At 43.6% G+C, this 24,393-nt stretch overlaps 1 protein-coding gene across 3 annotated transcripts in view; it reads left to right on the forward strand.

Annotated features, from left to right (window-relative positions):
• Positions 1-4,346: 4,346 nt before the first annotated feature.
• The window catches only part of atp8a1 (ATPase phospholipid transporting 8A1), a 301,017-nt gene continuing 280,970 nt past the window's right edge, over positions 4,347-24,393 (forward strand). Inside the window, exon 1 of one of the 3 annotated variants that reach the window (XM_055636910.1) lies at positions 4,347-4,725. In XM_055636910.1, the coding sequence (XP_055492885.1) occupies positions 4,677-4,725 (49 nt within the window). In that variant the 5' untranslated portion in view covers positions 4,347-4,676. The remainder of the gene's footprint in view (positions 4,726-24,393) is intronic. The other 2 variants (XM_055636888.1, XM_055636895.1) reach the window with 2 other exon arrangements.

The raw sequence follows: 24,393 nt of genomic DNA on the forward strand, positions 1-24,393 counted from the left end.
ACCATATTCCCGAATCAGAAGCCATGGATGAACAACGAGGTCAGGCTACTGCTGAAAGCACGGGACACCGCTTTCAGGTCAGGCGATGCTCGAGTCTACAGCTCATCCAGGGCTAACCTGAAGAGGGGCATCAGGAAGGCCAAGCACTGCCATAAGCTCAGGATTGAGGAGCACTTCAACAACAACTCCAACCCCCGACGCATGTGGCAAGGCATCCAGGCCATCACGGACTACAGACCCTCCAACATCACCCCCACATCCAGCGACGCCTCCTTCCTTGAGGAGCTTAATCACTTCTATGGCCCCTTCGACAGGGACAGTCTAGAGAAAGCCTTCAAGGCTGTGCTCCCTGCCGATCACCAACCCCTCACACTCACCCCCTACGACGTATACGTGGCACTGAGTAGGACTAATGCACGTTAGGCTGCTGGCCCTGACTGCATCCCCGGGCGCGTGCTCAGGGCCTGTGCTGCACAGCTGATAGACGTCTGGTCTGACATCTTCAACCTGTCACTTGCCCAAGCAGTTGTCTCCACGTGCCTTAAAACCACCTCCATCGTGCCAGTGCCAAAACACTCCACTGCGACAAGCCTCAACGACTTCCGCCCAGTTGCACTTACCCCCATCATCACCAAGTGCTTTGAGAGGCTGGTCCTGGCACACCTCAAAAGCTGCCTACCCCCCACACTGGATCCCTATCAGTTTGCCTACCCCAAGAACAGGAGTACGGAGGATGCCATCTCAACGGCACTTCACTCCGCCCTCTCCCACCTCGACAACAGAGACACTTACGTAAGAATGCTGTTCATCGATTACAGCTCAGCATTCAACACCATTATACCATCTAAACTGATCACCAAACTCGGTAACCTGGGCATCGACCCCTCCCTCTGCAACTGGATACTGGACTTTCTAACCAACAGACCACAGTCTGTTGGGTTAGACAAGCACACCTCTTCAACCCTCACCCTGAACACCGGCGTTCCACAGGGCTGTGTGCTGAGCCCCCTCCTCTACTCCCTCTTCACCTATGACTGCACACCTGTACATGGTACTAACACCATCATCAAGTATGCAGATGATACAACGGTGAATGGCCTCATCAGCAACAACGATGAGTCGGCCTACAGGGAGGAGGTCCAGCACTTAGCAGCATGGTGCGCTGACAACAACCTGGCCCTTAACTCCAAGAAGACCAAGGAGCTCATTGTAGACTTCAGGAAGTCCAGAGGCGGCACGCACACCCCCATCCACATTAACGGGACGGAGGTGGAACGTGTTTCTAGCTTCAGGTTCCTGGGAGTTAACATCTCCGATGACCTCTCTTGGACCCACAATACCTCAACTCTGATCAAGAAGGCTCACCAGCGTCTCTTCTTCCTGAGGAGTCTGAAGAAGGTCCATCTGTCTCCTCAGATCCTGGTGAACTTCTACCGCTGCACCATCGAGAGCATCCTTACCAACTGTATCACAGTATGGTATGACAACTGCTCTGTCTCTGACCGGAAGGCCTTGCAGGGGGTGGTGAAAATTGCCCAACGCATCACCGGTTCCTCGCTCCCCTCTATTAAGTCTGTCCAAAGCAAGCGTTGTCTGCGGAGGGCGCTCAGCATCGCCAAGGACTGCTCTCACCCCAACCATGGCCTGTTTACCCTCCTATCATCCGGGAGGCGCTACAGGTCTCTCCGTTGCCGGACCAGCAGGTCCAGGAACAGCTTCTTCCCGGCAGCTGTCACTCTACTCAACAACGTACCTCGGTGACTGCCAATCACCCCCCCCACCCGGACACTCCTCCCACAGGAAAAACACTATGTCTGTATATATGCTAATGTAAATATTTATTCAAATCATATGCTATGTCGGTCTTCCAGGGAGATGCTAAATACATTTCGTTGTCTCTGTACTGTATACTGACAATGACAATTAAAGTTGAATCTGAATCTGAATCTGAGGCCCTGTCCTCCAATCTCTGAAGCACACCACTAGTCACAAGCCTCCAGTCCGTAAAACAACCTTCCACGGCCACTCTATGTTTTCTGCCATGAAGCCTACTACCATCTTCCTGCTGCTATTATCCAGCTGGAAGCAAAGAATCCTTAAGCCACTCACCATCAAGTTCAAGAACAGCTACTACCTGCAACCATTGTTCTTGAACTGATGTGCACAACCAGGGTCTGGCCTATCACGTCCTCAAGGTCGGCTGCAGGAGGCACCCTGGGGCAAAGGTGGTTTGGCGAGGAGAGGGACATTGCATCCAAGAAAGGCAAAGGCTGAGGCCCTGCAGCTGTCTGGGGCTTGCCTTGATTGGACACCGCTCATGAGAACTAGACTGGATTTTCAAAATGGCGGCAAAACCTGGCATCTCTTCGCATGCGGGATCAGTGGACTATTTCATTACACTTTGCTAATTGGAGAGGTGTTATGGTATGGCAATACTTTACTGGACTGTATGTAAGAAAATAAGTTCACTTTACATTTGCACATGATAAATAAAAGCACTATTAAACCAAATAAAAGCACCATTGAACCTTATCCGACCTCAGTAGAACACTACGGTCTACCTCTTGCACTATCATGGACTTGTTTTTTAATTGTGTTTTTGCACTAATCTCTTTGCAGATACATCTTTGTCATGTTTGCCATGTATAATTTATGTTTTTTTGTACTGTGTGTGATATTGCTGAAGGCAACATTTTCATTGTACCTATACCTCATTGTACTTGTACACATGACAATAAATTTGGCTAAGACTAAGGAGGTACTGTATTTAGTACCTTAACAATGCATCAGTCTTACATTACCCTTTTAATATTTATATGCCCATACAACGTTTTTAGATTCCTATTGAGAATATTTTCACGGTGAACAACATTCCAGGTTCTTGACTGGAGATGATAAAATAGGGGCATTATATTTCCAAATGAAAATTATTTATGGCCCCGTGAGGTAGATTTGCAAGTCCCTGTTGAGAAAGCAAACTCAATGCTAGCATTTATTTCAAGAGGGCTTGTATACAAAAACAAGGATGCAATGCTGAGGCTCTACAATGTGCTGTTAAGCCCGCATTTGGAGTATTGTGGTCAATTTTGGGCACCATATCTGAGGAAGGATGTGCTGGCTCTGGAGAGGGTCCAGAGGAGGTTCACAAAAATGATCCCAGGAATGAGTAGGTTAATGTCAGTACTGGGCCTGTACTCGCTGGAGTTTAGAAGAATGAGGGGGGGCCTCATTGAAACCTACAGAATAGTGAAAGGCTTGGATAGAGTGGATGTGGAGGATGTTTCCACTAGTCAAGTCAAGAGTGCTTTATTGTCATATGTCCTGGATGGGACAATGACATTCTTACTTGCTGCAGCACAACAGAATATGTGAATATGTAAACATAGTACATATATATATATATAGTACATAGTGGGAGAGTCTAGGACTAGAATTCATAGCCTCAGAATAAATGACGTTCTTTTAGGAAGGAGATGAGGACATATTTCTTTTAGCAGAGGGTGGTGAATCTGTGGAATTTTTTGCCACAGAAGGCTGTGGAGGCATGGCAGTGGATATTCTTACGGCAGAGATAGATTCTTGATTAGTACAGGTGTCAGGGGGAGAACGGGGTTCGGAGGGATAGTTCAGCCATGATTGAATGGCAGTGTAGAGAATGGGCCGAATGGCCCAATTCTACTCCTATCACGAATGACCATTTTTTTCAGGGCATCTACAAGTATACACTGCAGCCATAATGATCCAGGTATGGAGAGAATGAATGCTCAAAGCAAACTGTTTTGTCTTTGAGGTTATACAAATTCGTGAGTTTTGTTGGAATACATGGTAATTAACCTGCAATTCTGGAGAGACGTTAACCCTAAATTCCATTAAGTGGAGAAATCTTCTGGAAAACAGAGAATGAATCAATCAATAAAACATTTTGCTAATCAAGGCGTGTAGATGGTACTCGGATGCAAACGGGCTAAGGTATGGGTGAGAAAGGCTTGTTACAAAATGGCTCGCTTCTATTCTTGTTTTCTATTTAGTCTCTCACGGTTCAGCATTATAATCTACAGGGTCTCATTAAAAGCTCCAGAGGGAATCTTTGTTTTCAGTAATTAAAAACCTCAGTGCAATTATTACAGTTCACATCAGGTGCATCTTTCATTGAAGCTGCTGTGTTTGAATAGCTAATTATACATTCACGTGCTCCCCTCTTTCCCTTTTTATCGCAGGAGCAAATTTTTCCCGACTGAGGCTTTGAAAAATAAAATCACCTACAAGTGGGCTTGTAACCCCATGATCTAACCCCCCATGCAAGTCGTCTGGTTTTCAGAATACAGCAACAGACGCGGATGCTGGCAGCATTTGCAAGAGCTTCAATTCTCACGCCCGGGGCTAAGTGGTCAGCTGGAAACACCCGCGTCGAGTGGAACGTTCCGGGGCCACGCGCCGCGGTGGAACGATCCGGGGAGGTTCCAGCGGGCGCTGCAGCTGCGCGTGGAGGCTGGAGTTGACTCTCCCGCACACGACGAGCAGGGACTGGCTTAGTAACGGGTGGTGCTTGCATTGCAGGCTGCGGTGCAGCTCGTCCCAGCTTCGCCCGCCCGCACGGCTCCTCCTTCCGAATTTGCTTCCTGCCGTGCGATGTGGTGAGTGAGAGAGAGAGCGAGCGAGCGAGTGATTGTACAGAGATGCCGCCGGTTCGGAAGACTGTAGCAGAACTCCGCTCCCGTGCGGAAGGTAAGAGAACTCGCGCAGAATAAACGGGGGGTGCGCCGGGTTTTAATTGCACCTGTTCGTGTGCAAGCTCGTCGCACACTTTCACACTCCCCGGTGTCGTATCTTCGGCACCATTTCTGGAAATGAAACCAAAGAGGCTTAGTTTGGTGTTGGAGTGGCTAGCTTATTGCTGTTGTCACCGCTTTCACAATGATAAATCACAGTAGCCGAAAAAAAATGTTCGGGTTTTGCTGCACTGTCTTGATTTGCAGCCAAAGCCTTGTAGTTTACATTGATTGGCCACCACATAAAAAATGGTTTTACAATTGTTGATTTAAAAAACAAAGTAATACCGACCTGTTCATTTTACACTAACTATATTACGAAACCCCCCAAGATAACCAGAGTTGTCAGAAATCAGTCATCGTTTTCCAGACCCGTTAAAGCACCCACTGCAATCCTTTTCTTTATTGGAGTTTTCCCTTCAATTAGACTGCTGTTTACCGGAAATCAATCAGACTGAAGTTTCTTCTTGTATTTCTGTTGGTGGTTGTAATTAACCATCAAAGAATATTCGGTAGAAAGCAATGGATGTGGAAATCAAAACAGACTCTTAACAATTGGATGACGAATGAAGTTAGTGTTCTCAAGTATGTATATTACAGGTGTTTTGACGAATGAGTGCACTGCCAACTGTGTACAATTAAATAATTAATAATTAAAATGCACTGATCTGGATTTTTTTTTTTTAATTGCGCTGGCAAATGTAAGAAAGTAAAATCTACATGCCAAATTATCTGAGGCATTTGTGAAGCTAGAATAGACCTGCTTTCTAGATAAATTGTATGCAGGTTACTCATGGGAGGAGAGAAGTGCTAACTTGTCAGTGACTTGTTGCAAAACCTACAGCAGGGTGTTTTATCCAATTTAAAGACATTATTTAATGGTGTCAATTCTGCTGTGTCTGAAACAGCATCAGTTTTATAAAGTTAGATATAATTATTGTCATCAATGATGTTTGTTTTGAAAATCTTGCCAATGCAGTGATGTTTGGCAATCATTTTGGACTTTGCAACTCAAATGGATTCAGATCAGATTCAGATTCAATTTTAATTGTCATTGTCAGTGTACAGTACAGAGACAACGAAATGCATTCAATGGATCATTGATGATTTTACATGATTAGGATGATACCAAAAGAAATGTTTGAGCATCTCAAATATTGTTATATCAGGGATACGCCAGCAGCTGTGTTTGTTGCTTTTTCTGCATCAATTCGATTTTTTTTTTTTTTTGCAACCACTGCTTGGTAATGTTTTGCCTGTTTGGATCATAAATTAGGACTGTTTCGATTCTCCCTGTATCGATTTGGTGAAATTACCCCGGTAGAAATCTTCATCTGCTTGTAACAGTGAAACCCATTACTAATGATGGGCGGCATTTGTGTCTGTGGCTTCGATGCATGGAGCAAAGGTAGCTTCAGTTATACGATATCTGATGCAGACCAGCTTCATGCTCTGGGATAATGTCTCGTGATGTTCCCAGCTGTTCAGAACAAGAATACCAGCACCTAGATTCTAAAGTTTCCAGTCTTTGGCAGAGAATGTGTTCTCATTTTAATACAATATTGGTTTATTAAATGCTATTTGGAATATGACCAGCAACTGTATGGTTTAAGCTTCGCCTTGTTGCTTTCACTAAAGGTGGGATGTCACTTTTTTGAAAATTCTGACAGCATAACAAATAACATTTAATTTGTTGACTTAGCTTAGATGTATTTCCTCCCACACTGTTGAATGCATTGATTGGGCAGCAAGCTTTCACCATTCTGTTCGGTTATGTGCGACGTCGTCCACCCTCATTAGGCTTGCGTCCTGGTCTTCCAAATTCTCTGGGATGTTCGCCTCCATGTTAGTTGTGGTCAGCCACTTTTCCTTCTTCCGTCAGGTTGCCATGTCATTGCTATCTTAGGTGCACATTCTGGTGACATTCTGAGTACATGTCTTGCAAATTTCATCTTGCATACCTCTTGGCTGAGAAGCTTTGTTGCAGTTTTCCGGTAGATCTCCACGTTTGTGATGTGGTCTCTGTAGCTAGTCTTTAGGATCTTCCTCAAACAGCGTTGTTGGAATGCATCCAATTTCTTTTTCATCTTCACATTAATTTTCCATGTCTCACTGGCATAGAGGGCTGTAGGGAGGACTACGGACTGGAAGAACTTGACTAGTAGCGGGATATCTTGGATATCCCGCTACTAGACCATATTGACTGCATTCGTCCGATTACTACGTCACTGATGCCCCATTTTCTTTTTGGGGAGTGCTACATTAGCAATCCTGATCACCGAGTGTCACTTTCAGGGTAATCTTGAGCAGTCTTTTCAATTAATTATTCTGATTGAGGTGCAGTTTGGGGCCCCTCATAATACAGCAGTCGAACATCAACTTTCTTTGCTGGGAAATCTATTGAAATGACACCAGGTGAAACCAGGAATAACTCAGCTGGTCAGGCAGCATCTCTGGAAAAATCTCTCTTCTCCAGAGATGCTGCCTGACCCGCTGAGTTCCACCAGCATTTTGTGTCAATCTTCTACCTGCGTCTACTGTAGAATATCAACCTTCAAATACCAAAATCTACAATTAGACCCTGGAAAATGTGGACCCATCTCTCCTACATTGGGAGCCATCTCTCAGTGATGTCTGCCATCACTGATGAAATTCATCTTTGCTTTCAATGCACCAGCAGAGCCATTGCAGCCTGAGGAAAACTGTTTGAAAATCAGGACCTCGTGATTATTGGACAAAGGTGATCCTGCTTTCCTGCATGCTTTTGAGACTTACTGCAGCAGGCATTTCATATACCTGACTCTACAAAATCCATTAACTAGATTTGTGAACCAAAGTTGGGATTCTCTTCAAGGCCAACCTCCTCAGCTTTTGAGGCCATCATTGCATTGGGCATTGCATTGTCAACTTGTTAGCCAGGCTAAGTCATTCACATATCCAAAAGGGCCTGCTGAAATAATCATTCTGTTCTGACCTCTGTCACAGAAGATACTACCAGGTGAATAATGAATAAATCAAAGGCTGTTCCCAAAACCTCTCTGAAACAAATTGACATCCCCACTGTAACATGGGAGTCCCAGGCCCATGACTTAAAATGGAGAAGGGCCGTTTGGGCTGACATTGGGGGACCTTAATTCTGCACTGGGAACACTCAGAATTGCTACATAAGCAATAGAGCACATCACGTCACTGAGCATCTCCTGCACCAGCTCCATCAAAATATTTAGCCTCATAGAAACATAGAAAATAGGTGCAGAAGGAGGTCATTTGGCCTTTCGAGCCTGCACTGCCATTCATTGTGATCATGGCTGATCATCTACAATCAGTAGCCCATGCCTGCCTTCTCCCCATATCCCTTGATTCTGCTAGCCCCTAGAGCTCTATCTAACTCTCTTTTAAATTCATCCAGTGAATTGGCCTCCACTGCCCTCTATGGCAGAGAATTTCACAAATTCACAACTCACTGGGTAAAAAAGCCTGTTCTCATCTGTTTTAAATGCCCTTCCCTTTATTCTTAGTCTGACCTCTGCTTCTGGACCACTCCATCATTGGGAACATTTTTCCTGCATCTAGCTTGTCCAGTTCTTTAATAATTTTATGTTTCCAAAAGATTCCCTCTCATCCTTCTAAATTCCAGTGAATACAAGCCCACTCTTTCCAATCTTTCCTCATATGATAGTCCCGCCATCACGGGGATTAACCTCATGAACCTAACTGCACTGCCTCAATAGCAAGGATATTCCTTCCTTAAATTAGGAGACCAAAACTGCACACAATACTCATCATTCAACTGGAAGTCCATAGAAATGGAGTGACACCAAGTCATCCTTGCCCAGGGGAATGTCTATAGAGGAGAATTAAGTTCTAAACTCTGTGGATGTTGGTCTCCAAATGGATATTGATTGTTCACTTGCATTGCCAGATTTTCCTGCAGGGACAATGGTGCTTTTTCATGCTGAGGAGCTTGTTGGAGATAATCCTTGAATTAGAAGTATACAAGATGTGTGGATCATGGTTGCCTAAGGTCTTGATCTTCAAATATATGCTTCCTCAGATGGTCAAACCCTGTGGCTGTGCATTAAATACAATCATAAATCCTATTGTCTGTTTTCTTTTGAGAAGTGAGTCCTGAGATGTGGGAAGTATTTTCCTGAAGCTTTTCAGTCAATTACAGGGGGTGGTTGAGGAAGACTCTGGCAATGATTTTTCCTGATACAGACTGCAGAGAGACTTCCTGTTGTTTACCACTGTTAATTTGTCTCCTTTCTTAAAGATAGCCACGATTACACCATTTAATAGCCCTGGCATGTCCTCTTCTTCCCAGACTTGGAAGAGGTGAGGCAAATTTGTGACCTGTGTTTCTTCTAGTCTAGTTTGGAACTACTCCAGTGATACTGTCTGCTGCATAATCCTCGAATCCTCTGTTATTTAAGTTGGTTATATAGTTGAACAACAACTTGATGATCAGGGCTATATTCAGGTTGTACTAGAGAGTTTGTGCAATGAAGTTCAGGGCACTCATGTCAAGCACAGAGTCATGGTTGAGAAGTTCTAGGATGCAGAAGAATCTGCCTACAGACAGGAAGTGGCACAGCTGGCGTCCTGGTGCCATTGCAACAACCTGGACCTCAGACAGTGGAATTGATTGTAGACTTTAGGAGAGCTCCCCCTTCCCTCACCCCACTCATCATCAACAACATCACAGTCACATCTGTGGAGTCGTTTAAGTTCCTGGGAACCATCAACTACAGAACCTTAAGTGGGGGGCTACCATCGATTCCACAGTCAAAAAGGCCCAACGGAGGATGTACTTCCTGCAGCAGCTGGGGAAGCATAATCTGCCACAGGCAATGATGGTCTAATTCTCTACGGCCATCATAGTCTGTCCTCACCTTCTCCATCATGGTCTGGTTTGGCTCGGCCACCAAGCACGGCATCCAGAGGCTGCAGCGAATCGTCTGATCAGCTGAGAAAGTTATTGGCTGCAACCTTCCCTCCATTGATGAACTATACACTGCAAGAGCCGGGAAGCGAGTGGGTAAGATCATCTCTGACCCCTCTCACCCTGGTCATAAAGCTGCCACAGCCAGACATAAAAAGTTTTTTTCCACGAGTAGTAGCTCTACTCAATAACCAAAAATCTGTAGCCTCATTTTGCTCTGGTATTTTATTTAATTCGCATGTTTAATCAATAATGTTTTATTATTAAAGTTTTATGTGTCATTCCTAACTGTCACTATGCCATGTTGTCACATGTGGGCGGAGCACCAAGGCAAATTCCTTGTATGTGAATACGGCCAATAAACTTATTCATTCTTCAAAGGGGCTACTGGAGGGGAAATCATGCTTGACTAGTCTCCTGGAATTTTTTGAGGATGTAACAAGTAGAATGGATAAGGGAGAGTTGGTGTATCTGAACAAGAAAGCAGATTATTATTTGAATGGTGTCAGATTAGGAAAAGGGGAGGTGCAATGAGATCTGGGTGTGCTTGTACATCAGTCACTGAAAGTAAGCATGCAGGTATTGCAGGCAATGAAGAAAGCTAATGGTAGGTTGCCTTTCATTGCGCGAGGATTTGAGTTTGGGAGCAAGGAGGTCCTACTGCAGTTGTACAGATCATTGGTGAGACCGTACCTGGAGCATTGTGTGCAATTTTGGTCTCCTAATTTGAGGAAGGACATTATTGCTATTGAGGGACTGCAGTGTAGGTTCACCAGGTTAATTCCTGGGATGGCGGGACTGACAGATGATTAACAAATTGGTTGACTGGGCTTGTATTCACTGGAATTTCGAAGGGTAAGAGGGGATCTTATAGAAACATAAAATTCTTAAAGGAAAAATGTTCCCGATGTTGGGAGAGTCTAGAACCAGGGGTCACAGTTTAAGAATGAGGGGTAGGCCATTTAGGGCTGAGATGAGGAAAAATCTCTTCACCCAGAGAGTTGCGAATCTGTAGAATTCTCTGCCACAGAAGACAGTGGAGGCCAAATCACAGGATGTTTTCAAGAGAGTTAGATTTAGCTCTTAGGGCTTATGGAATCGAGGGATATGGGGGAAAAAAAAAGCAGGAATGGGGTACTGATTTTAGATCGGCCATGATCATATTGAATGACGGTGCTGGCTCAAAGGGCCAAATAGCCTAATCTGCACCTATTTTTCTATGTATCGTGAAAAGTCCCATGTGGAGAAACTTTTAAGGAGGAACATAGTGTTTCAATTTGCAGCGAGAGTTAGTAATTGAGTAATAAACAAGTAGTTTGTGAATGACAACATATTGAGAAATGGAGATAGTATGCGGTGACTTAACATGTTTAACCAGGGTAAATCAGCAGTTCTTTGTTTTTCCAGTTTGGTAGATTAAATAAACATGATGGGTGTGTCAAAGCTGCAAGGCAAACTTGAAATTGGTCATAGTACAAGATACATTTAATTGTCATTTGGACCCCTTGAGGTCCAAACGAAATGTCGTTTCTGCAGCCGTACATTACAAACAAATAGACCCAAGACTCAACATAATTTACATAAACATCCATCACATTGCTGTGATGGAAGGCCAAATAAACTTATCTCTCACTGCACTGCACTCCCCCCCCCCCCCCCCCCCCCCCCCCCCCCCCCCCCCGATGTCAGAGTCAAAGTCAAAGCCCCCAGCTGGCGATGGCGATTGTCCCGCGGCCATTAAAGCCACAGCGGGTGGTGCGAGGTCGCACACCGGGTTCTCGGTGTTAGTGCCCCCGGCGTGCGCTCGTAGAGTCCCGCGGCCATTCCAAGCCGCGCGGGGCAGTGATGTAGGCCCCGCTCCAGGAGCTCTTCAACCCCGCAACTCGGGCGGGGGAAGTCGCCATTGCGAGAGCCCTGAAAAGCGGTCTCCCTCCAGGGACCCGCGGGCTCCCGGTGCCGCCGTCCGCCAGACCTGCCGTTGAAGCCTCCGACTCTCCGGTCGGGCAGCAGCAGCAGCAGCGCTCCTCCACCCGCTCCGGACTCGGCCAGCCCCGCGACGGTGAGTCGTCGGCACCAGAGTCCCCGGTCTCTTCCTGTTGGAGGCCGCTCCTCGTTGCAGCCCCAACGATAACGGAAACCCGACGAGAAAAAGGTCGGGTCTCCCGTGCAGGGAGAGATTTAAAAAGTTTCCCCCACACACACCCCAAAATTGATAAAAGGTAGGGACTAGGCTGTATGATGTGCAAAACCAGGCCATTTAGGTGAGAGCTCTATTGGTGTTGTTGAATGCTGGGCATTGGATACAAAGGACATTTATTATCACATACACCAAATGGTGTAGTGAAATTTGACTTGCCAATGCAGCACACGAATAAAGATAAGACACAACATTAAAGAATTTAACAATAAACATAAAAACATCCCCCCACAATGGTTCCCACTTGGGGGAAGGCAGCAAAGTCCAGTCCCATCCCCTGCTCACCCATAGTCGGGCCTATTGTGGCCTCCTCAGGCAGTCCGATGTTTTTCAGGCCCTCTTGCCGGAAAGCTGGAACTCCAGCGTCGGGTGAACGCTCCTCGGCGGCCTGGAAATATCTGGAGCGGCCGCTTCCTCCCCGGAGACCGCGGCACCCGTAGTCCTCGGGCCACGCTGGTTGGAGCTCCGACTCTGGCGACCTTGGATCCCAGGCTCCGCGGTGTTTTTAATCCAGCGGCTGGACGCCCGCAGCCACAGCTCCTCGGACGTTGAAGTCGGCATCCACAGCACTCCAGAACTTACCGCACGGCAACCCAGTAAGGCATCGCCCGCTCCGTGATGGCGTCCCCGCGCTGTGCCGCCACCGAAGCTGCAGTCCCGGCCTGTCCCGAGAGGAAAGGCCGCTCCAGTCTGATGGTAGGCCGCGAGGAGGGGGGGGGCGAAGAAGCAGCTCGGAGGAAAGCTGCCTCTCCGACCAGGTAGGGACCAGGAAATAAAGTTTCCCCCTTCCCCTCCTCCCACCCACCACATAAAAGACTAAGACCTCCAAAACAAACACTAACTCACTAAAAATTTAAAACAATGGTGAAAAGACTAACAGCTACTGGCAGGGCAGCCATACTCGACGGCGCCCCCTACTATTGGTGAATTAGATTGAGATAGCATTAATCTAAAAGTCTGCAACTGCAAGCAAATGTAACAATTTAACATTAAAACAAAACAATCAAAATGAAACATAACTATGGGTATCACAAGATGTATTATTTTGTAGTGTCCAATTTAAAAGTCATTGCCTTGCAGCACAATACCACATGCACCTCAGCCCACTATGTCCATACTGCACATGAGTGTCCAACTATACCTTTCAGCTCTTGGCCTGTGGCCTTGAACATTGGTAATTCATGTGCTTGTCTGGATGTTGAGAATCTCTGCCTCCATACCCAAGTCAATGCATTTCACATTCCAACCTCTTGAGTTTGGAAGAAAATTCTTCCTTGGATGTGCAGGAATATGCAGCCAGAGGAAATTAACTTCATGTTTGGCTTGGATATTGTGGGTCAAAAGGCCCTGTTCTTGTGCTCTCTTGTTCTGTTGTTAAAGTAAGGCCTGTTCTAGTGCTCTCTTGTTCTTGTTAAAGTAAGATGAGAGAATGATGCAACCAGTACAACGGTTATGGGCAGATTAAGTGAACGGGTAAGGAAAATGACAGATTATAAATGGGAAAATTATGATGGGCAGAATGGATTTTCCCCCAATGATAAACTATTAATGTACATAAATACACTGTTTCACGAAGCACCAAATTATCAAGCAGTGGGAAGGTGTTTTTCAGTCTTTATTGCTAGTTGTTGGATTGCAAGGATAAGGAAGTCTTATTACATTGACACAGGGCTTTGGTGAGACAATGCACGGACTACTATGTACATATTTCTCTGTATCTGATGAAACGTACCTTTTTGGCACAGGGATACTAGATTGCTGCTTGAGTTGAGGGATCTCCTTTTGTGAAGAGGTTAATTTTGACTTGTATAAAAGTTTACAAGAATGGAAAGTGCTCTTTTGAATTTTATATAATTCTGAGGAGATTAAGTGAGTGGTTTTTTTCCTCATTCTTCTGAGATTGGATCTAGAAGAGTTAAGCAGCTATTTATGACGCAAAGGTTTTATACTAAATGGCTGTCACTTTTTGTGATCCTCCACGTCATCAGGCTGCAGATTTCCAGTCATTGACTCGTTGTTGATGGAATTAAGGAATAAGAGGCGTGGGTTGGAATATCGACAGTGTGGAATTGGCCATGTTTGTTTTGAATGTTTGTTTTGAATGTTTGTTTTGAATGTTTGTTTTGAATTGGTGTTGAATAACATAGATACATAGACAATAGGTGCATGAGTAGGCCATTTAGCCAACACCGCCATTCAATGTGATCATGGCTGATCATCCACAATCAGTATCCCATTCCTGCCTCTCCCCATATCCCTTGATTCTGATAGCCCTAAGAGCTCTATCGAACTCTCTCTTGAATGCATCCAGTGAATTGGCCCTCAACTGCCTTCTGAGGCAGAGAATTCCACAAATTCACAACTCTCTGTGTGAATTTTTTTTTTCCCTCATCTCTGTTCTAAGTGGCCTACCCCTTATTCTTAAACTGTGGCCCCTGGTTATGGACTCTCCCAGCATCTAGTGTGTTCAATCCCTTAATAATTGTATATGTTTCTATAAGATTCCCTCTCATCCTTCTAAATTCCAGTGAATACAAGCCCAGTCGCTCCATTCTTTCATCATATGACAGTCCTGCCATCGCTGGAATTACCCTCGTGAACCTACGCCGTACTCCCTCAATAGCGAGAGTGTCCTTCCTCAAATTAGGAGACCAAAACTGCACACAATACTCCAAGGTCCTGTACAACTGCAGAAGGACCTCTTTGCTCCTATACTCAACTCCTCTTGTTGTGAAGGCCAACGTACCATTAGCTTTCTTCACTGCCTGCTGTACATGCATGCTTACAAAGTGAGAAAGTGATACTTCCAGTTGTAGAAAATTTTGGTCGGATTGTATTTGGACTGCCTTGTTCGCTATTTGACAGTGAGCCTCAGAAAAGAGTGGTTCAACCAAAATGTTTTCAATGGTTATAGAACTAATTTTTAAATGCACTTGTTGACAGATTATAATGTCATATGTCTTGAGTGCTGAATGTTGTGGGGAGAGGAACATTGAATCGGGTGTAGTATACCCTGTGCCATCTGACACTCGTGGGGTAGGGAGGAGGGAGCGTTCAATGGGCCAGTGGCATGAATGTTCTGGTTGCATAATTACACATCACACACAAATATTCTGTGTACGATGGGGGCTTTTAAGACTTTGGATAGGCACTTGGACATGAAAGGATATGGATTGTGTGCAGGCAGGTAAGAGTTGATCTTGGCGTCATATCTGGCATAGACATTGTGGACCAAAAGCCCTGTTCCTGTGGTACTATTTTATGTTCTTTGCTTAAATGTTGATGAACTATCCCCTTGACACTTTACATAACAGTTTTATATTTTTATGGTTAAATAGTATTAATGTAAAATACAGAGAAAAATAAAATGAATGTTTCTACTTGCACAAAGTGCTAAATCTTCAGAGAATGTTGCATTTTATCAGCCTAAAGAGACACTGACCTTGCCAATAAATTAAAGGTAGACAAAAATGCTGGAGAAACTCTGAGAGTGAGGCAGCATCTATGGAGCAAAGAAATAGGCGACGTTTCGGGTTGAGACCCTTCAGCCAATAAATTAATGTCTCTGCACTTATTTTACAGAACACATGAAATAAAATATTATTTTTTAAATGAAATGGTGCTCCATCTTTTATTTAATAAATTACTTCATTCTAAATGTCAAAAGGATAGTGCAACTTCTTTGCTGTATTCTGGATACTCAGAAGGTTCAACAGAATTTTCTGGTGTCAAAGCTGAAGGTTGAGGAGATTTTGCATTACTCACCTTCTTGAATTGATTCTGGTTTACACTTGCTTGCCTTATCTTTTTCCATTCTTTAACGTTGAAATAGAAAATGGAAGTCTAAGGAAAAACAGGATTCTGTTTACCTTTGTCAAGAGTATTCTTATCCAATATAGTGGATAAATGGAAGAAATACTGTAATGCATGAAGCCCAACTAAAAGCAGCTCCTACATGTAAATGTGCGAGAGATTGAGAGTAGGTTGCTGCACTGTCGACTGAGTGAGCAGGAAAATAAAATGGCATGAAGAATATGGCACAATTCAAATTTGTGTGTTTGAAGAAAAATTAGGAGATTGCTTAATATTTTGAGAAGGTTTTGCAAATTGCATGAGAATTCCAGCTGCATGAACACATCATCAAGTTTACTGATGTTATTGGGTTCCTTCCTGATGGTAGGAATGAAATGAGAACGTGGCCAGCGTGATGTGGGACTTTGACAGTGTAAATTTGAAATCACAGCTGAACCATTTTAGATGAACCATTTTCTATGAAAACAGTAATTTTCTACAACTACCATAACCTGCCACCTGTGGCATATAGTTCGTGAATGGAGAATTAGTTGCGCTTTTTGAGGTGCATTATAACGGGGGAATCCCTGATCTCATAGGCAATCGCACATACAGTGATCGCAGTGCCAGAAAACACGGGGGTGCCTCTTATGCCTGGAAATATGGTTGACGGGACAACCAGCAATTAGGACTGAACAAGGGGGCTATGACCCTATGACCTCCACTTTTTTTCTTCTTTTTTTTTACCATACTAGCAATTGCATAGTTCTTAGAAAATAAGGTTGAGGACATCAGAGTAAGGCTGCTTTAACAAAGGGGGATGAAGGAATCACAGAGACATGGCTCACCGCCAGCTCGCCAGACTGCGCTCTAGCCCATAGGTTTTTCTATTCATTGCTTGGACCGAATGGAGTAATGGAGGAAAGGGAGAGGCAGTGGTGTCTGCCTCATGGTGAACACTTTGTGATGCTCAGACATACTGATCCCATCCAACTCCTGCTCTCTGCACCTGTAACACCTGATAGTAAAGTGCAGTCTACCTCCCAGGAGACTTCACTTCCATCATGATCACAGTCTACATCACAGTCCATGCAGAGGTTCATCTGGCACTGGAGGAGCTGCATGCCATGATCAACGAAAGGGGGACTTCAAGGTACATCAGTGTTCTTCCTTTCTGAGTTTGGAAGAAGGCAGCAGAGGATCCACAGGCCTGTCTTAATCACCAGGTTTGTGGTGGCGAGAGCCGACAGCTTTAGTTCCTGCACATGCAGATCTCTGAAGATCTGTCGTGGATCTAGTACATTGAAAGGTAGCCGGTCAATGTCTCTACTTGGAACAAGAAGATAGAGTATGTCAAGAAATACTCTCTTGAACTTCTTCAGATGTACGGTAGACAGCATATTGACTGGTTTCATCCTGGCCTGGTTTGGCAACTCGAACACCCAGGAATGGAGGCGATTACAAAAAGTGTTAACCACTGCCACCATCGTAGGTACTGATTGAACAAAGGGATCCAGAGGAGGAGATGCCCCAAAAGCATCTAGTGTCATCAAGGTTCCTCACCATCCTTTCTCTCCTGCTGGCTGGAAGAAGATGAAGGAGTCTGAAAACTGTGACTTCCAGGTTGAGCAACACAACTTGTACAATACAAACACCAACTGAACTATGATGCGTCTCTGTTGCACTAGCTATTTTGCACTAACATTTTGTTATAATTTGTTGAATTTGTTTGTTCATTCAGAATGTTTTCAAACCTGTTGTGCTGCTGTAAGGAAGAATTTCATTGCTGTGTTATCAGTATGACAATTAAACGCTCTTGACTGTTGTTGAAAGAATGCGCTAAGTTCCACTATTTGTTTGTTGGAAAATTGGTTTCAAAAGTGAGATGCATTTAAAAACAAAAAGTGAAAAGAACTCTACTGTTTTGGTCAGCTTGCTTATTCCTTGAAATTTGTAAAATCAGAACCATTAGAAAAGTGATTAACAAGTTGTACTTTAGATTGTATAACACGTTTTTGCTTTCATAGATTGGTATGTGAAAATATGCAGTTGAAATATTTCAGGTGAAGGTTTGATCATCCAGTAACACCAGGTATTCAAATAACCATTTGGGGGCAAGTTTGCGCAGTTCCGGTATTGAGATGACTGAAGACAAGACGGCACAGTGGTGCAGCAGTAGAGTTGCTGCCTTGCAGCTCAAGAGACCTTGGTTCGATTCTAACTGTGGGTGCTGTCTGTATAAAGTTTGTACTTTCCCCTTGTGACTTGCGTGGGTTTTCCCCGGGAGTTTCGGTTTCCTTCCACACTACAAACATGTACAGGTTTGTAGGCTAATTTGCTGAGTAAAATTGTAAATTGTGGCAAGGTTTGCATGCTATAACAGACCACAAAGTGAAGTTTAGCAGTCTCGCTAGCAACAACGTATCTCTCCCTGACAAGAATGCTTTCTATACCCTTTTGAACAGAAAGTTGGTGGGAAGATGTCATCTGTCCCGACAAAATCAAATCAAGGGTACTTAATTATATGCACAAACAATGGAGCATGAAATTAGGTAATTAGTGATAGTAGAATTAGGCCACTTGGCCCATCAAGTCTACTCCGCCATTCAATCATGGCTGTTCTATCTCTCCCTCCTAACCCCATACTCCTGCCTTCTCCCCATAACCACTGGCAGCTGAACTAATCAAAAATACTTGATACTTGCAGCAGCATAACAGGCTTTTAAATACAACATAATACAGATATACACAAAGAAAAATGCAATAAATAACTTAATATTTGTGCAATACTTGTCCTTGGTGCAGCCTGAGTTTATAGATGCGCTTGTGCCCATAATTGCAGGTGTCAGATTGCCTACCTGAGAAACAATTTGCTTGGATAGGGTCCCTGGCCACGTCCTCAGGACCTGCGTGTACTAGTACACAGGTGTATCCCAGGTGTGCCCACTGAGTCCACACTGGCCATTGATCAACACTGTTCTCCTTCTATGTTATTCCACTTTCTCATTTACTCCCTATTGTGCAGAGACTAATTAACCTACAAACCCTGGACGTTTCTCACAAGGAGAATGTGTAAACACCACACATAGCCCACGAGGTCAGGATCAAACTCTTCTCTCTGGCACGGTGAAGCAGCAGCTCTACTGGCGGTACCATTGTGCTGCCCCTCTTCTACCTTTGTCTTCAGCGAATCTCACCAACTTCCTATCGGATGCATCGCAGCTTAGCTTGGTTACAGCTCTGCACAACCCTGCAAAAATTTGCAGAAAATCGTGGATGTAGCACAGTCCAATGCACTTACCAGATTCCCTCACCCCCATCCATCAACTCCGTCTACCCATCGTGCTGCCTCTGGAAAGCAGCCAAGATAATCAAACACCATTTGTACTTGGATATTGGATGATTTAACTGGATACCCCCAAAGTTTATCCCCTGTATAACCTTTCATTTTGCATAGGAAACTAAACTGAAAATGAAACAAATGCAAATTAATATTTTTAATAAACCAAGTAATTATTCAGTCCATGAATAGTCTGGGTTACATATACAAATCAATACTTACTTGGTTTGGCATCTTCTGCTTTTTATAGATGATATTTCTGTGTAAGTTTGCTCAAGTCTGAATTTTTGTTTGACCGTGCAATTCCCAAATGTCCTGTCAGCTCTTCCTCTGTTTTTAATTATATTTTAAGCTTAAATGTTGAAATGGGTTAGGTTGGGCGTTTAAATTTTGTTTTGTTTAGTGGTCACTACATAATTGGCTGCAGCTGCATTAGATTAGTTTAGACATAGCATGGCAACGGATCTTTCAGCCCACAGAGTCCTGGCTGACCATTGATCACCTGTTCACACTTGTTTTGTTATCCCCTCCACTCCATTCCTCATCTATTCCCTACACATTAGGGGCAATTTACAGAGGTCAATTAACCTACAAACCTACATGTCTTTGGGATAACACCTACAAAACCACCTTACAATCACTAAGTACACTACAAAAAAGAGCTATTCGTATAGTAAACAATGTAGGATATAATGAACACACCAATATACTGTATTTAAAATTACACACCTTAAAGATTAAGGATCTGGTAGAATTTAAGACTGCACAAATAATTTATAAAGCAAAAAATAAACTGCTACCTGTAAACATACAAAAACTGTTCAGAGACAGAGAGGGGGGTTATAATTTTAGAGGGAAACTAAACTTGAAACAGCATTATGCTCGGACCAATTTAAAAAGTATGTGTATTTCCATTTGTGGGGTGGTTTTGTGGAATGGTCTTGACGAAACGATTAAACAAAGTATGAATATAATGCAATTTAAAAAAATGTACAAAAGATATATCTTTGAAAAGTACATTAATGAGGAAGGAGAATGTAAATCTCACAGATGTTAATGGTGCTTGTTCTTTTCTTTTTTTTTTTCTTTTTTTCTTAATAGCTTGATTGGAGTAGTTTTATTTGAATTGTCTGTTTAGTTTATTTTATTGAATTTTGCATTTGTTAATGGTGAAGAATGGGGGTAGGACTTGACAAGCATAGGCTTCTTCCTATCCCTTTTCGAACGAGTCTAATGTGTATTATGTTGAAATTGGCTTTTGATTTTTTAATGTATGTATGTACATATGTTGTGTGTATATATGTATATGTATTTATGTGTATATATATGTGTGTATATATATAATTTTCCGTTTATTTATTCATTTTCATCTTTTTGAAACTAGCTAGAGGTAACCTATGCAGTCATAGGCCAAATGTGCAAACTCCACATGATAATTGCTCGTTTCTAAGCTTCCCCCCAGTCTAGTTTCAGTAAAAACACTGAATCAAGCACTTGAAGCAACTAAATTTTATTTTTCCAAAAGCACGTTACAGATCAACTACTGTACCTATCCCACCGCGGGTTCGATCCTATTGTCTGCCTGTTCAGCCCTCTTGGCCTTGCTCAGACAGAGATACTCCAGAAGTTCACGCAGTACTAAGCGTTCTCCCAGAAGATCAACGCTGAGCCTCGTGATCGCGTTGATATGTCCCGGGACCTCGAGGGGCCGAACCACGCGGGTGGTCTCTTAATAACCCAATTACAGATATCGATTAACCCCATACATAACAGGCAATCCCCGCACCCAATGATACAACAGTTCAATACATTGTATTCAAAACTGACTTTCAGAGGAATCCAACTTTGAAACATTTACCTTGATTTACAGAAAACCCAGACAAGGCTCAACACCTCATCCAATCAACACTTGGGAAAGTCAAGTTGAAGAAGGGTTTCGGCACGAAATGTCGCCTATTTTCTTCGCTCCATAGATGCTGCTGCACCCGCTGAGTTTCTCCAGCAATTTTGTGTACCTTGGCAAAGTCAAACTCTGCAACATTATTTCCAATCCATTCTTATGCATTTTGTACCAAATTGACAGGGTTTTCAGATCTTCCCATTCTTTGCTTGCAAATTGTATCTAAGCTCCAGAAACTCTGGCACCTCTCCGCAGCTTGTGCAGAGATTAATTCCAATTTGACCAAATCTCCCAGCAACCCTGAAACTTAACCCCATTTTGAAGTCCTAGCTGCTCCAATTTAGCCAGGGTTAACACACACAGACTGCAACTAAGGTGAACTGGGGACTATGTCGCTGGTAAAGCCCATCTTGTTGACTCTCCCTTTCCTGGAGTCCAAGAGCATTGTTTGGATGGAGACTGCTGCTCCAGAAAACTGCTGAAATCCCCAATCTGGTAGAGCTGCAGGGGAGATCTTTGTCTGTTTCAAATGACTTTAAGTAAATGCTGTTTCTATTCAAAATGGTACGTTTAAAAATAAAACAAATGATCATTAAAATAAGAAACAATTTGAAACAAAAGCAATCAATTTTGCATAAAGAAGCACTTTGAAATCAATCTGAATTATCGTCTCAACCCAAAACTATCTATCTATTTTCCTCCACAGATGTTGTCTGACCCACTGAGTTCCTCCAGCAATTTGAAGATGTTGGAATCTTGAGCAAAACAGAATTTCACGTGTATTCATTTTGGCTTTTTCCTGCAAATCTCATTGAAATTAATGGTCTGAAATCTCATGACGAGTCACACTTACGTGATTCATGCAACAATTTCCCCACCATAATGCAAAGGTTACGTCAATTTGAACTGCGCTATGCATATGACACTTGCTAATATGCAATATTTGTGGCTGACCTCCAAGTCCTCATCGATTGGTTCACTGAAATATATGAATGGACCTGGTCCTTCCACAAATCAAAGGTGCTCCAGCAACCTTTCGCCGCAGTACAATGTTGCTCTCTGACAATAAGGAACACCTGAGACCCTGGAAAACATGATCGGGTTCCAGGTCATGAGAGCCACCTCTCATTGGAGTCTGACTGTTGTATTGAAATTCATTATCCCCTTCAGTCTTATTTAAAGAAGGGCATTCTTGCTATTGAGGGAATGCAACGTAGGTTTACAAGGTTAATTCCCGGGATGGCAGGACTGTCATATGCTGAGAGAATGGAGCGGCTGGGCTTGTATACTCTGGTTTAGAAGGATGAGAGGATCTTATTGAAACAAAAAAGATTATTAAAGGTTTGGATATGCTAGAGGCAGGAAACGTGTTCCCGATGTTGGGGGAGTCCAGAACCAGGGGCCACAGTTTAAGAATAAGGGGTAAGCCATTTAGAACGGAGACGAGGAAACACTTTTTCTCACAGAGAGTTGTGAATCTGTGGAATTCTCTGCTTCAGAGGCCGTTCTCTGGATACTTTCAAGAGAGAGCTAGATAGGCTCGTAAAGATAACGGGGTCAGGGGATATGGGGAGAAGGCAGGAACTGGGTACTGATTGGGGATGATCAGCTGTGATCACATTGAATAGCGGTGCTGGCTCGAAGGGCCGAATTGCCTACTCCTGCACATATTGTCTATAGTCTGCCAGCAGAGTTTGGCCTTCCGAGGAAAAGGGTATTTCCTCAAAATCAACACAAAGTTTTGAATACCAGGCTGCAATGACACTCTTGTATGAATCTGAATGTATTACCAGATCCTGGAATTCTGCATTTCACAACATTGGGCAAAATTCATGCATGTTTTTGCTGTTCAGCAATGCTGATTACTGGCAGCCAGCATGATTCAGCCAATTAATACTGCAGACAATACCGCATTGAGAAGCTTTCAACGTCCTTGTCTGAAACCTGTGTTATCCTGCTTTTTGTCATCTGGGATTTGTTCTAGACCACACTTTTGACAGCATTAAGGCATGACAACAAGCAAAGCTCTGGCACGGCATATAGCTTGCCATTTTGGATTTGGAAGGCTTAGGAAGCAAGTGGATGCCAGTGGATTCTGAAAACCTACATACATGTTTCATCACTTTTGTATGATGGCTTGCTACAGATGGCGCAAGTTTCAGAAAGCATTTCGGAACCAAGTGTCTCATTCACAACGGATTTTACAGTGATTTAATATTATTCACCATGTAATGTTTGTAAGTCATTGGAGCAGAATTAGGCCATTCGGTCCATCGAGTCCACTCTGTCCATCAATCATGGCTGATCTATCATTCCTTCTCAACTCCATTCTCCTGTCTTCTCCCGATTGCCTTTGACACCCTTACTAACCAAGAACCTATCAATCTCTGCTTTAAAAAATATGCTTGGCCTCCATGAACGGCAATGCATTCCACAGATTTGCCACCCGGCTAAAGAAATATCTCCATCTTCTTTCTACATCCTTTCAGTCTGAGGTTGTGCCCTCCGGTCCGAGACTCTCCCACTACTGGAAACATCCTCCCCACATACATATGCAAGCCTTTATTTGGTAAATTTCAATAAGATTCCCCCCTCCCTTATCCTTCTGAACTCCAGTGAGTACAGCCTCTGAGCTGTCAAATGCTCATCATACAGTGCTCTCCATACTGTTTGGGACGAAGACCCATCATTTATTTATTTGCCTCTGTGCTCCACAATTTGAGATTTGTAATTGAAAAAAATCACATGTGGTTAAAGTGCACATTGTCAGATTTTATTAAAGGGTATTTTTATACATTTAGGTTTCAACATGTAGACATTACAACAGTGTAATTTCTTACAACAGCAAGAAACCACTGGTTAGCCGCAAAAATAAGATGGCCAGATTACAGTTTGCCAAGAAGTACTTAAAAGAGCAACCACAGTTCTGGAAAAAGGTCTTGTGGACAGATGAGACGAAGATTAACTTATATCAGAGTGATGGCAAGAGCAAAGTATAGAGGAGAGAAGGAACTGCACTAGATCCAAAGCATACCACCTCATCTGTGAAACACGGTGGTGGCGGTGTTATGGCCTGGGCATGTATGGCTGTTGAAGGTACTGACTCGCTTATCTTCATTGATGATACAACTGCTGATGGTGGTAGCATAATAAATTCTGAAGTGTATAGACATATGCTATCTGCTCACGTTCAAACAAATGCCTCAAAACTCATTGGCCGGCGACTCATTCTACAGCAAGACGATGATCCCACACATACTGCTAAAGCAACAAATGAGTTTTTCAAAGCCAAAGAATAGTCAATTCTTGAGTGGCCGAGTCAATTGCCTGATCTGAACCCAAGTGAGCATGCCTTTTATATGCTGAAGAGAACTGAAGGGGACGAGCCCCCAAAACAAGCATAAGCTAAAGATGGCTGCAATACAGGCCTGGCAGAGCATCACCAGAGAAGAC

The sequence above is a fragment of the Leucoraja erinacea genome, chromosome 1, assembly GCF_028641065.1.
Source record: "Leucoraja erinacea ecotype New England chromosome 1, Leri_hhj_1, whole genome shotgun sequence".
In the NCBI taxonomy this organism is placed as follows: domain Eukaryota; kingdom Metazoa; phylum Chordata; class Chondrichthyes; order Rajiformes; family Rajidae; genus Leucoraja; species Leucoraja erinaceus.